The 14,587-nt window shown below is 40.4% G+C and overlaps 1 protein-coding gene across 7 annotated transcripts in view; it reads right to left on the bottom strand.

Moving 5' to 3' along the window:
• The window catches only part of UST (uronyl 2-sulfotransferase), a 421,134-nt gene that overhangs the window by 81,196 nt on the left and 325,351 nt on the right, over positions 1-14,587 (bottom strand). For 5 of the 7 annotated variants that reach the window (XR_004029389.1, XR_004029392.1, XR_004029388.1 and 2 more), the window contains exon 8: positions 11,896-12,175. Coding sequence is in view for 2 of the 7 variants with exons in the window: in XM_030809812.1 (XP_030665672.1) it covers positions 10,640-10,667; positions 11,896-12,175 (308 nt within the window). In the remaining 5 variants the exon portion in view is untranslated. Of the gene's footprint in view, positions 1-9,014; positions 12,176-14,587 lie in introns of those variants that run through there. The other 2 variants (XM_030809812.1, XM_030809813.1) reach the window with 2 other exon arrangements.

Below are 14,587 nucleotides of genomic sequence, written 5' to 3'. Positions count from 1 at the left end.
ACTAATGAGGATGAACACTTTTCCTGTTTCTTAGCTTTTGAAATAGCTAAGGCCCGAGAATGAGTATGTCATTTGCACATTTTATTCTTTTTATTGATTTATGTAAGTCCCTTAAGATTGGCACTTTCAATCTTTTATCTGCCATGTCTGCTACAAATGTTTCCCCTCATTTGTTTGCTTTTTAACTGAGTTCTTTTTTATCTGAAACTCAGACATTCTAGTATTTTTTCTTTGTGATTTCTTTCATTTTGTGTATGTTTAAAGTTCATCTCCACCCCCAAAATCAAATTCATTTGATTTACTTTGACAGCATAAATAAATCCTGTCAATTCACTGGAGCACAAAGATATATTTGAAGTAATAAACTCAATTTTGAATTGTATTTTTCATTTATGCTATTTTAAAAAGAAAGAAAGGAGAAGCCAAGAAAAGAGGGCAGATAGAAAAGGCAAACATTGGCTCCCAGGATCTAAGAGTGTTTGGGGGATCCAAGGCTCTATGTAGAGGCAGAAGCCACCAGTGACTTACCTCTGCCCTGGCAGTTACTTCTGGGTTTCAGGTTAGTGTTCTGACCAGTCTGGAAAATAGCTAGAGGCCTGGATTTGCTGACAACAGCCCCAGTGCAAGTTATAACTGAAACAGGAACCTCTCCTATCTCACCTGACCATCACAGGGGTTAAGTACCTGGAAATCCAGAGATGAAATGAAGAGGAGTCTTTGGGGGAAGGGAGGTAAGTGGCGGAGAGACTGGGAAGTCTGGATTCCTGACTTCTTTTCCTTCTGCCCCACTCCTCCCCTTCCCCACTCGATATCCTGCACCCAGGAGTTGGATAGTGATTTACAAGGAGTGGGAAAAGGGGACATTTTTTATTTCTACTCAACCAAGTTTATGTCTAAATCTAACCACACTGCCCTTTTTTCTCTTCACATCCTTGAAATTCAGATTTGTGCAAAAAGGTGTAGGTAGAATGTAGTAAAGATCAAATCAGGTAAAACACAGGTTTTAGTTTGGTAGGGTCTTCTCATTTCAGGTTTGTGTCTGGAATTAGAGCCTTAAAAACTGCCCCAAATGAACAGTAGTTGTCTCTATTATGTTTGATCAAACTCTCAGACCAAGAGTCCAAATGCTGCTCACCGAGGAACCCTGAAGTTATTATGTGATAAACATATTCAATGAATGATGAAAATGATTTTCTAAACATTGGCTATGGCAGCATAATGTAGACAAAGAGTGCTAGATAAGCAGCCAGAAGGTTCTAGAATCAACTATACCCACTATGTGACCTCTTGAAAATCAATTTGCCTCTTTGAGCCTTAGTTTCCTAATCCATATAACTATCTACACAGAGAATAGAGATCTACAAAGAAGTAGGCAGGGCTGGGTGAGATACACAGGGTGCTAATTAATTTAGAAGAAGGAAAATGATTTCTTCATGTCAGTTTTGTGTTCTGAAATGCCCAAGGCTTCCTCATTGCCCTTATAGTAAATAAAAATTTCTTCCAAAATTTTTAGCAATCTGGCTTAATCTTATCTTGCCTCCTACAAGCAATAAAAAAAAAGCAAGAGCATGTTACATTTGAGTGTGCATCCTGGTCTTGCTCCTTACTGTGCTGTCATGGGCTCATTATTTAACTACTTGGAGCCTTTGTTTCTTGTTATACAAATAGGGATGACAGTGCCTCTTTCTTGCAAATCTGCTGCAAGGGCAGAGTGATATTTCTGCTTATGATCTGCCTTGCTATTATCTGCAAATTCCACTGTTCTAGCTCAAATCCCACATGAGGTCTTCTCCTTACTGAGGTTTTTACTGACCTCCCATGTAGCCCCTATGTGTGCCAATAAATTTTTGTAGATAAAAATAATTTGAGAGTTACCTGAATCGTTTTCTAGTGTGGCCTGCCCTGATAACAGGGCAATACCTCTTTCTTGACATCTTCCTATAGCCTTGTTTTTTGCATTAAACACACTTTCTACTTATCTTTATTGTGGCAATTACGGTATTGCCTGATGGTTATCTGGGACAGTCATCACATGGGTCACCTCTTAATTACTGAACCAGAGTTGTCATCATGTTTTAGTCATACAACAAACTCAGGAAAGATGATCTGATAAAGACTGATTTTAAAAATACAATGGTAATCTAAAAATAATAGCAACAAAACTTAAATCGGGCCAAAAGACCTGGGAAAGATAAAAACTTATTGATCAACAGTGTGTATGTACACTGGTAAATGTACCAGGTAAATACACCAACCATGAGTTTCTTCTGGGCCATACTGCTTTAAAGCAATAAAGGAAAATGAGCAAGCAAGGGAGAGAAAGGAGGTTTGGAAAGAACTTGTGATTTCTTGAGTAAATTGTTATGGATACGGCGCCCCCTAGTGCACTGAACAACACAGGTGCCCCAGTGTGTAGTAGCTGAGAGCTCCAGAGCTGAGCAATCTCATCATCCCCGTCACAAACCTTACTTGAAACACCTGTGATTTCTGTTTCACCATAGCTTTCCTTTCCGCTGCACAAGCAACTGTAGCCCAAGGAAGAAAGGGGGACAGATGTCCTTTATTCGGTTGGATTTAAGCACTGATCCTCATGGGAGTCATGAATTAATTCAAGGTACCCAAATTTTAAAAAGAATAAAAAATTTTTACCTTGAAAAGAGTTTCTACTTTTTCCTGAGATAGAGGAATGTAATAAGGAGAATAAGCAAAACTGAAAGATGATTCCTTGTTATTTTCTAAAGATGTTATTTGTCCCCATCTTCTTTTTATCAACATGTTTGTCATCTGATGCAAATATATTTTCTTCAAGCAGGATGCATGGACCAAAATTGAACCACAGCAAAAGGAAAGCAACTCTTCCAATGAGGAAAAATGTAATCCAATAATTTGCATTAAAGCATTGTTTCTCAAAGTGTAGTCTCCAGGACACTAGTTCCACAGGATATCAATGGGACTTATGCAAATAAGGGTTTCATGGCAAATACTTCTGAGAAATTTGAAATTCAACAAAGCTAAATTAACTTTTAAAAATGCTTCAGTATACATGAGTCCTTAGTATACTCTGAATATACTACCATACTGTGTAATACCACACCATGAACTGCAGCACTTCCAAAATTATTTAACACAATGATTTTTTTTCATGCCTATCGCACACACTTGGTTCATGAATTATCCTTTGAGAATACACATTGGACTAGAATTTCACTAGTTTCCAAAGATGGACACCACATAGGAAAGTGTGCCAAAAGGAGAAAAAGAAAATAGTAAATTTGATATGCGCAAAACTTAAGGTGACTAGAAGGAAGTTTGTGGTCAGTGTTGTAACTCTCTTCTGCATTTGAAAGATTAGTAATAAAACACATTAAATTTTCAACATGGCAGTCCTATGGGGGTAAGAAGAATCAACCATGCTGGAAACATCACCAGCCCACAAAATCATTGCCAGATTTCTCGCACATCACAGCAGTAATGCTACTTCTGAGAATGAGAAATGACCCTCCAAGTTTGGTACCCCCGTCCTGCCGGGTTTCCAATTTTTACTAACACTTTTCTTTGTGCACAACCTGTACTAATTCACATGGATGTTTTAGGCTCATTATTACTATTAGTCATGGGATCACAGATACACACAGTAGTTTAAAGAAGTTAGAGGAAGCCTGTATTTAGTACAAACTGTGAATTAGAGATGAATCTTGTAACTTGCAGCTAGACAAACTTGTCCCAAAGAATGCTTGAGAAAAGTGGAATTCCACAGACTGGTTCATCTTGGATAATGGCACAGTAAACAGAAGAGCGGAAACCAGGCCAGGAGGAAGGGACCGATGCTTCTTCAGGACAGGTCCTTGCTGCATTTGCTCTATCTCATGCCCAGGAGGATGTACCTACTCCTGGCAGCTCAATTCACATTTCAGAAACGCTGCTGTCCATGGACTCATAGCATGTTGGGCAACGCCACTTGCAGACATGAAGGAGTGGGGGCTTCAGGCAACCTGGAATGATTATATGTAATTCTATGTCCTCTTGCTGGGGATACAGTGTTTTGTGGTGAGAACAAACCTGTCATCAGCTTAGGAAGGGTTATGGCTCTCAGTCTTTTAGCATTTAGGGGTCAAGGGTGGGAAATGGTTCATCCCAGAAGCAGCTCTTGGTTTTCAGTAGATGTTCTATTTTCTTTCTAATGTTTTCCAGCTGAGTCGATTTCAGACAGATGGAGGTCAAGTGATTTACACTGATGCCTAGTGAAACAGAACAGCTGGGACTTGAACTCGGGGACTTGACTGGTGGGCAGCCCCCAGCCTAGTCAGTCAAATGCTCTCCTCCCAGGTTTTTACCACCTCTCTGGTTGCACCTTGAAGGCAGCCTGCTGTGTCTGGCAGGGCCCATCTCCTGGGCCGTGTCTGCTCATGACTGGAATAAGAGGCCTGTGACAGGTCAAGTCTGAATGTTCTGGCAGAGCGGCGCAGGGCAGACTGCTCCACGCCTGGCTCAAAGCACACGGAGTCTGGTGAAAGCCAGATTGAAGATAGCTAAATGCGCATGCCAAGATTCCAAAAGGAAAAACTTAGCTCACAATTTTCCTTTGCATGGTGATTTTTCATCCTCTCCTTTTTCTTTCTGTAAAAAGGGAATCCCCATGTTTACAAGTTGAAATCCAAAATGCACAAGTGGTCAGTTCACAATTCTGTGACCCATGAACATCTGTGGGCCTGGGTGTTCCTTGGGAATCTGCAGTGCTCACAGCAGTGAGCCAAGCCTGCCCTGGCAGAAGGGATTCTCCAGTGAGTCAAACAGTCCTGTGAGTGCCCGGGGTCTGCTTCTCCTCTGGTTCTGCTTTCCTGGGACATGTCTGTATTTGACTTCCACTAGTTTCATGAACTGCATTTTGACTATATTTTTGGAGATGGGTCCATCTGAAACTTGTTACAGGAAGTAGGACAAGAATCTTCATTTTGCCTTTAAGAGAAATAAAACTCTGTAATCTGAGATGGGCAAACATGCTCCAAGTCTGTTTACCAAGGAACAAGAACCTCTGTGTCTTTTGAGCAGACAGAAAAATCAAAAATAAAATATTTATTTGGGATTTGTTTCTGAGGACTTAAGTGACTGAAAACCAATAGGGCCTCCCCTCCCTCTGTGGAAAGGCGAGTTCCAAAGCCCCGGCTCCCAGGAGAGCCCTATGGTGAGGTTGCTCCAGTGTGGCAGGTGGCAGTGGGTGTGGCTGAAAGTGCCTCATCACTTTCATTCTGGATCCTAGGTCTGTAGATGGGCTTTGGCTGTATCATCTTTTTAAAGTTTTAATTTGGTAGCTGCTCAAAAGTTAAGGGAACCCTCAATGGGCAAAGTTAGCATGGGACATATTTGTGTCTCCTCTTCGGACCTTGGTTTTCCTTGTCTGTAAAATGAGGGAATGGACCAGAGCACTGCTCCAGAGCCCCAATGCAACTATAGGAGTCTGTACTTTGAGGCTTGCTTCTCTCCTAGTAGGAATTCAGTTCCTCTGCCCTAACTTTTCTGCTATAGTCTGGGTGTTATGGGCTGAATTGTGTGTCCCCCACAAATTCATATATTAAAGTCTTAACCAAGTATCTCAGAATGTGACCGTTTTTGGAAATAGGATCTTTATTAGTCTGCTTTCACACTGCTAATAAAGACATACCCAAGACTGGGTAATTAATAAAGGAAAGAGGCTTAATTGACTCACTGTTCAGCACGGTTGGAGAGGCCTCAGGAAACTTACAATCACGGCAGTAGGGGAAGCAAACACGTCCTTCTTCACATGGTGGCAGCAGCAAGGAGAAGTGCCCAGCCAAAGGGGAAAAGCCCCTTATAAAACCATCAGATCTCATGAGAACTCACTATCACGAGAACAACAGCATGCAGGTAACCACCCCCATGATTCAGTTATCCTTCACCGGGTCCCTTTCACATATGGGGATTATGGGAACTACAGTTCAATATGAGATTTGGGTGGGGGCACAGCCAAACCATATTAGGGTCTTAAACGAAGTCATTAAGTTAAAATGAGGTCATTAGAGTGAGCCCTAATCCAATATGATTGCAGTCCTTAGAAGAAGAGATCAAAACACAGACAGGCACGGGGGAAGGACACGGGAGGACACAGGGATAAGGTGCCCTCTGCAAGCCCAGGAGAGAGGCCTCAGGAGGAACCAACCCTGCCAGCACTTCAATCTCGGACTTCCAGCCTCCAGAACTATGGGACAATACATTTCTGTTGTTTAAGGCAACCAGTCCGTAGCACTCTGTTACGGTAGGCCTAGCCGACTAACACCACATGATATCACAATGAATGTGCTGGATTGTGAAAGAAGTTCTGTGTGTTTTTCTTCTTAACAGACTTGGATTTTTGGTTTTAGCCTAAAAAAGACTTTTCTGTAGCAGCATATTTAAAACATTATGTTTATTTTTTACAGGTTTCTTTATCATCTGATGTGAAATAAGCCGTGTTAGTAAAGTAACTCCTCTTTATCTTTACTTGAAGCGGATTTCACAATTTTGATCCAGAGGGCTATTTTTCTCTTCTTCTTTTTTTTTTTTTTTACTTTAGGTTTTAGGGTACATGTGCACAATGTGCAGGTTTGTTACATATGTATCCATGTGCCATGTTGGTTTGCTGCACCCATTAACTCGTCATTTAGCATTAGGTAAACAACCCCACAACAGTCCGTGGAGTGTGATGTTCCCCTTCCTGTGTCCATGAGTTCTCATTGTTCAATTCCCACCTATGAGTGAGAACATGCGGTGTTTGGTTTTTTGTCCTTGCGATAGTTTACTGAGAATGATGGTTTCCAGTTTCATCCATGTCGCTACAAAGGACATGAACTCAACATTTTTTATGGCTGCACAGTATTCCATGGTGTATATGTGCCACATTTTCTTAATCCAGTCTATTGTTGTTGGACATTTGGGTTGGTTCCAACTCTTTGCTATTGTGAATAGTGCCGCAATAAACATACGTGTGCATGTGTCTTTATAGCAGCATGATTTATAGTCCTTTGGGTATATACCCAGTAATGGGATGGCTGGGTCAAATGGTATTTCTAGTTCTAGATCCCTGAGGAATTGCCACACTGACTTCCACAATGGTTGAACTAGTTTACAGTCCCACCAACAGTGTAAAAGTGTTCCTATTTCTCCACATCCTCTCCAGCACCTGTTGTTTCCTGACTTTTTAATGATGGCCATTCTAACTGGTGTGAGATGGTATCTCACTGTGGTTTTGATTTGCATTTCTCTGATGGCCAGTGATGATGAGCATTTTTTCATGTGTTTTTTGGCTGCATAAATGTCTTCTTTTGAGAAGTGTCTGTTCATGTCCTTTGCCCACTTTTTGATGGGGTTGTTTGTTTTCTTCTTGTAAATTTGTTTGAGTTCATTGTAGATTCTGGATATTAGCCCTTTGTCACATGCGTAGTAGGTTGTGAAAATTTTCTCCCATTTTGTAGGTTGCCTGTTCACTCTGATGGTAGTTTCTTTTGCTGTGCAGAAGCTCTTTAGTTTAATTAGATCCCATTTGTCAATTTTGGCTTTTGTTGCCATTGCTTTTGCTGTTTCAGACATGAAGTCCTTGCCCACGCCTATGTCCTGAATGGTATTGCCTAGGTTTTCTTGTAGGATTTTAATGGTTTTAGGTCTAACATTTAAGTCTTTAATCCATCTTGAATTAATTTTTGTATAAGGTGTAAGGAAGGGATCCAGTTTCAGCTTTCTACATATGGCTAGCCAGTTTTCCCAGCACCATTTATTAAATAGGGAATCCTTTCCCCATTTCTTGTTTTTGTCAGGTTTGTCAAAGATCAGATAGTTGTAGATATGTGGCATCATTTCTGAGGGCTCTGTTCTCCAGAGGGCTATTTTTCTTAATAGCTGGATTTTTTTTTTTTTTTTTTGACGGAGTCTCGCTAATTTTTTGTATTTTTAGTAGAGATGGGGTTTCACTGTGTTAGCCAGGACGGTCTCAATCTCTGGACCTCGTGATCCGCAGGCCTCGGCCTCCCAAAGTGCTGGGATTACAGGCACAAGCCACCACGCTCGGCTGTCATCCTGCCTTTTAAGAAATACTGTCATTATCTATAAAATTTATTTAAGGCCAAATAGCTCATTGGATAAACCTGCAGGTGATGGCACATGTATAAAGAACTTCAGACCACACAAGCAACTCCAGATATGGCACGGTCCAGTTTTTGTTTAGTACTTTTGGCTCTAAAGTTCATTGAGTCAAACATCATTTGATTGAGTTACAGAAGGACAAACAAAATGATGAAGAAAGGTCACCACTTACCACCTGCTGTTTAGGATTCTCATATTCTTACATGAAATAAAGCATGCCATTACCAAAGTGGGTTTTTCTTTCCTTTAGTATCAGCATTCTGATTCTTTTATATAATAGTCACATATAATTGGAATGTAGCATCAGATACGCAGGAAACACAGTTTGTTTCTCTTTGTAAGCTCCATTTGACCACAGCAGTGAAATTTCCCAAGAAGGGTATTTCAGGATCAAGACTGCTCACTTGAGAGCTTAGAGTGGTCCAGGTTTTGAGGTGCTACATGTCTGAGAAACAGATCACCGTAGACACTGAGAATTGGGGCACATCCTTCCTTTCCTACCTGACGGTAGACATGCCCCACAGATGCATAGAGACGGATGATTCAGATGTAGCACCCCGACACGAAACCAACTGTGGAAATACTGATAAAATCAGCTGTTTAGTTTTTAAAATATGCAACAACATGAGTAAATGACTAGTTCATTTTATCAGCCCCCTTTTTTTTACTGTCATATAATTACAAGAATGAAAATTGATACACTTTTTAAAATACAGCTTTTCAAAATCCCATCTTGAGGAAAAAAGCTTGGCCAATTAAGAAGGCTGAGGGGAGGAACTGCAGGCACTTTTATTTCCAGCTGTCAACAGGATGGAAAAAATATGTCAACTTATTTATATTTATTTATTTATATGGGTGATGAATAAGTTAAGGAACGCTTCATCTCAAACACAGATTGCTTTTATTTTAGCTAAGTTAATGTTTCAGTTCCATACATATTTTTGAATTTCCATCAATGTCAAACACCATTTTTTTCTTTCTTCTTCTTAAAAAAAAAAAAAGATTTACAAGCACTTTTACGGCACTCAAGAAAGTAGGCTGAAAGTTCATAATAATAATTTTCCTTTTAAAAAACATCCATCAGACCAAAATAAAATCATTTTAATTAACTCCTTCCTGAGTAACTAAAACCTTGGAATGTGCTGAAAGGTTATAATAAATAAGACAGTCAAAGATCAACTAGCTTAAAAGGTATTTTTTTAAATTAAACTATGTAAAATGTACAATATGTTTCATGAAGTACAAACTGTTGGGCCCAGGGCCAAAAAAAATGTTGTCATGTTTGCCAAATAAACTGAAGTACCTTGACTTTTAGGACCTAGAGGGTGTTGGCTGGGACAAAATAACATTAAGGCCCTGTAAGTAAATCCGTCGGCATCTTTTGTTGTGAAGTTATAATGATCACTGCTGAAAATAAATGCCTTTGAACACACAGGTAAAAGTACCCAGATAAACTTGCAGTAAAAGGATGAATGTTTTTGAACGACCAATTGTCCCAACATTCTGACAAGAGCAGAGAAAACACAGCCAACTCAACTTTATTTTCAGATTGCGAGATTGCACAGTGTGTAAACTAATCGTCATTCTTTATATGGAATTTCATAGAAATGACTCACAGGGTACCAGGCAGCAGTTCTTGTACTGGTTTTGAATATGATAGCTGTTCTCCAGGTTGCTTTTGAAAGTATGCCTAATGGTGGGGCCCCAGTCTCTCTGAACAGGACAAAGGATATTTCCTCCTCTAAGAACATTTCCCTTAATCGCTTCTCTGCCCCCATCCTCTGAGGCAGAAAGAAGGCCCATGAGCGGCCAAGTGCTGGACTCTGTGCCTCTGCGGTCCCCGCCTTCCTTGGACGCCTGTGGGCTGGAACCTTCTTAACACACATCACATGATAAAGTAGCTTCAGTGCTCACTAGGCAGGTTCCAAATGACTTGCTTTATATCTTGGCTACAGTCCAATTTTAGTGAAGGCAGAAAAAATTCTAGAGAGACTTGGTGGTTTATGAAAAGTAGAAAATGTGTAGCTTGTGTAAAGTCAGAGTCTTATTTACTGTTAACTACTCCCAACTCACACATTTGCTAGGGCTGGCTCTAGGGGACAAATACGAAATAGACAAAATTTGTTGCAAGTATCCTTCCTGCTGCCACCACTGAACCTCGGCTTCTCAGCTAGCTGTTTATCGTCTCCCCAGGAGAATGTGTATTTTCAGCATTTTTTAAGGTGAAATTATTTCAGAACTCAAAGCAACAGATTTCTAATGACTGAACCAAGGCATCATTGATAGGTGGCAGGGGAGGGGCAGTGGGAGGTGGAAAGAAGACATACCTTAGGACAGTGAGACTGCCCAACATCTACTCACATCACACTGGAGGCAGCCACTTACTTACAAAGCTGGCCAAGCAGTCTCTGTTCCAGAAGCTCTTGCTGCTTCTCTTTTTGATGTCTCAAGTAAGAGTTCTCAGGAGCACACAGGTCCCATAAGAAATGGGACTCTACCTGCACAGAACTCAGGTAGTTCTTGGGTAGTTCTGCCACCTGCACAGAACCCAGGACCCCTTTTTACTGAAAACAGGTACCTCTTAGGGGACTAGAAGTTACAATAGTACATAGTACCAGGTCCTATAGGACCCACCTTGGCCAGGGGTGTGTTTGATAGATTACACATCATCTGTGGTCAGGCTCAGAACTTCTGCTGTAGGAGTCAAATGCCTGAGCTAAATTGGTTCCTAGAACTTCCATTAAAGCAGTGTTGGGAGAAGATGTTTCATACTGGGTGCAAAAGACAGAGCCATGCCCTTTCCCTGATGCCACATGATCTTCAGATTTATCTGTCTTGTCTACATTCTTCCTTACACAGCAAACAAATTATTTTCCCTGCTAGACTACTTTGATATCTGTCAGCATGGTGCTTTGAAATGGAATGTCTCAATGGAGCTGGCCATGCACTTTGACCTTGAAAGGTACTCCAGGCTGTGGATTGGTTGGGGACGTGGCACAAGCTGACTTGCTCTTTCAGAGATAATTACACTGCTGTTGGTGAAAGTGCCCCCCTGAGAAGGACCAGAGGCAGAACTCTACCCATGTGGGTAGAAACCACTTACCCATGGAGATCCTCCTCCTTTAAAAAAAATTTTTTTAATTGAGACAGAGTCTCACTCTGTCACCCAGGCTGGAGTGCAGTGGTGTGATCACAGCTCACTGCAACCTCAAACTCCTGGGCTCAAGTGATCCTCCCACCTCAGCCTCAGATTATAGGCTCGAGCCATGGCACCTGGCTCCATCCTCCCTTTTGATGTCCTCTAATCTGTCTGTCTTACCTTCTCTTAGATCCTTCCAGAGGAGATACCCTGGTCTCTGAAGTGGTTTTGTATTTCCACTGAAATATACAAGTCTGGATGTCTCCTACCATTGAGGTAATATTTTTATAAGTCATTTTACAAATGATAAGTTATTAGGCTAGGGGCTATATTTCTCCCCCTTTTCCCATGATATGGGGTGGGGGGAAAGCTGTTTTATGGCAACATGCCTTGGGATGGAGCCATCTAGTGTACCCGGGAAAGACCCAAAGAGCCAAGACAGAATAAAATTAAACAAATAAAACCCGCAAAACCGGGCATCTCCCAATGACCCCAACATGTGGGAATGTTTTGTTCTTTTTAATGCACCCAAGCATTAATTTAGTCCCTTAAGGATTTTACTTCCCCAAACAAAGAACTTTCTGGAAAAGAGAGATAAAGCCATAGAGGCAACACAGTCACATCACCTCTTATAAATATCTTCCAGCCACTTTTCATCATCCTGTTCTTCATCGTCGATTGGCTCCTCGGTTTCCAGTGGAGTTGGGACAAAGAAGTGTGGCCTCAGGGGGTGCTTGCTGACGTGAGACTTAAGTCCAAACTTGCGCTTCAGCAGGTGGAACTGCTCTTTGACGTAGTGGTAAAACTCATACTCATATCTCATCCGCTGGTAGAGGATCTGCACAGCCTCAGGAGAGGGGACAGTCTTCTTCACCGTCACAGTCATGTTTCCAAGCTTCCTGTGCTCTGGAAGAGAACCGGGGTTGCACATGAGCCATCGTTTGCAGTAGCTTAGAGGGGATCCTGGCGAGGACCCACATTACCTGTACAACTCTGGTAGCACCTAAGGAAGCAACTGCATATCCAAGTATTAGAAGGGAAGAAGGGTTTCTGATAATATTTGGAAAGACTTACCAACTCTAGGTGTTAATGTCAACATGCGTTGACAAAGCACAAGCTATCTAATTTCGTTTCATCGGATGTGAACCATGCAATTGGACCAAATTCAATTGTTAACTCTGAGTTCTACATTCTTTTGAACAGCAGAATCTATCCATTTTCCCTCTTTTATTTCTTGTTATACCAGACAAGGGCTTTACACTCAGGAGGAGGCATGGAAGAGCTGTCTAACCACTTTCTAATAATCTTGTTTTGTAAGTTTTAAAATATTGACATAAAGTTTAATTTGATACAAAATCCATTTCCATTTTACTATTTCAACAATGCATTTGTCCAGAAAAGGAAAGGAAGGGCTGCCAGATTTCTTAAGTATAATTTACAAATTAAAAAGATTTTTTTTTTTATTTTTTGTAGAGACAGGGTCTCACTATGTTGCCCAGGCTGGTCTTGGCATCAAGAGATCCTTCTGCCTTGGCATCCCAAAGTGCTGGGATTATGGCACGAGCCACTGCACCCAGTCTAAATATAATTTTAACTCTTGTAAATTTTAAATTTTTATTGTGGTAAAATATATATAATTAAAATATGCTTAATTTTATACTAATGCTTAATAACAAAATATGATATTTTATATTCATTGCTGAATAGCATGAAAATGTTATAAACAGAGTGTACAATTTTCACTATTTTTAAGTGTACACTTCAGTGGCATTAATTATATTTACAGTGTTGTGCAACCATCACCACTGTTTTAAAAATCCTTTCATGAGTCTATACAAAAACTTGATATCCATTAAACAATAACTTCCAATTTCCTTCCTTTCCTTACCCCACCCTACTTACCCCATTGATTAGATAGAACCTCTAATCCATGTTCTATCTTTATGAATTTGCCTATTCTCAGTACTTCATATAGGTGGAATCATACAATATTTGTCCTTTTTTTGTCTAGCTTATTTCACTAAGCACGTTTTCAAGGTTCATCCATGTTGTAGTGTGTATCAGAACTTCATTCTTTTTTTTTTTTTTTTTTTTTGAGACGGAGTTTTGCTCTTGTTGCCCAGGCTGGAGTGCAATGGTGCGATCTTGGCTCACTGCAACCTCTACCTCCCGGGTTCAAGTGATTCTCCTGCCTCAGCTTCCTGAGTAGCTGAGATTACAGGCATGCGCCACCATGCCCGGCTAATTTTGTATTTTTAGTAGAGATGGGGTTTCTCCATGTTGGTCAGGCTGGTCTCGAACTCCCGACCTCAGGTGATCCACCTGCCTTGGCCTCCCATAGTGCTGGGATTACAGGTGTGAGCCATCGCACCTGGCCCAGAACTTCATTCCTTTCAAGGTTGAATAACATTCCATTGTATAGATAGAACGCAATTTGTTTATCCTTTCATCCATGGAGAGACACTTGGGTTGTTTCCATCTTTTGCTTATTATAATGAACATTTGCATTCTAGTATCTGAGTCCCTGTTTCCACTTATTTTGGGTATATACCTAGGAGCAGAATTGCTGGGTCATGTGGTATAAATTTAATGTTTTGAAGAACTGCCAAACTATTTTCCACAGCGTTTGCACCATTTTACATTCCTACCAGCAATGTGTGAAGGTCCAATTTCTCTGAATTCTCTCCTACAATTGTTATTTTCCTCCCTGTTTAAAATCGTAGCCATCCCAGTAAGTGTGGAGTGGTATCTCACTGTGGTTTTGATTTGCATTTCCCTAATGACTCCTGTAGTGATGCTGATGCTAATGGTTTCCCTAATTTCTAATGACTTTTTCATGTGCTTTTTGACAAGCATGTGTCCAACAAATGCTGTTTGTTTGAATATCTTCTTTAGAGAAATGTCTATTCAAGTCCTTTGCCCATTTTTGAAGTGGGTTTTTTTTTTGTTTGCTTTTGTTTGTTTTTATTGTTGAGTTGAAGGAGTTATTTATATATTTTAGATAATATGCACATATATCAGGTATATAATTTACAAATATTTTCTTCCATTCCATAGGCTGTCTTTTCACTCTGTTGATAGTGTTCTTTGATGCATAAAAGTTTTTAATTTTAATGAAGACTATTTTATCCATTTTTCTCATATTGCCTGACTTTTGGTGTCATATTAAAAAAAATGGACAAATCCAAGGTTGACACATAGAAGTTTTTAATTGTAATGGAGACCATTTTATCTATTTTCCTCTTATTGCCTGTCTTTTGGTGTCATATTAAAGAAGCCATTGCCAAATCCAAGGTCATGAAGATTTGCCCTCACGTT

This window comes from Nomascus leucogenys, chromosome 3 (assembly GCF_006542625.1).
Source record: "Nomascus leucogenys isolate Asia chromosome 3, Asia_NLE_v1, whole genome shotgun sequence".
Classification (NCBI taxonomy): domain Eukaryota; kingdom Metazoa; phylum Chordata; class Mammalia; order Primates; family Hylobatidae; genus Nomascus; species Nomascus leucogenys.
The sequence above is the reverse complement of the archived record's forward strand: the minus strand, read 5'-3'. Positions and strand labels throughout refer to the sequence as shown.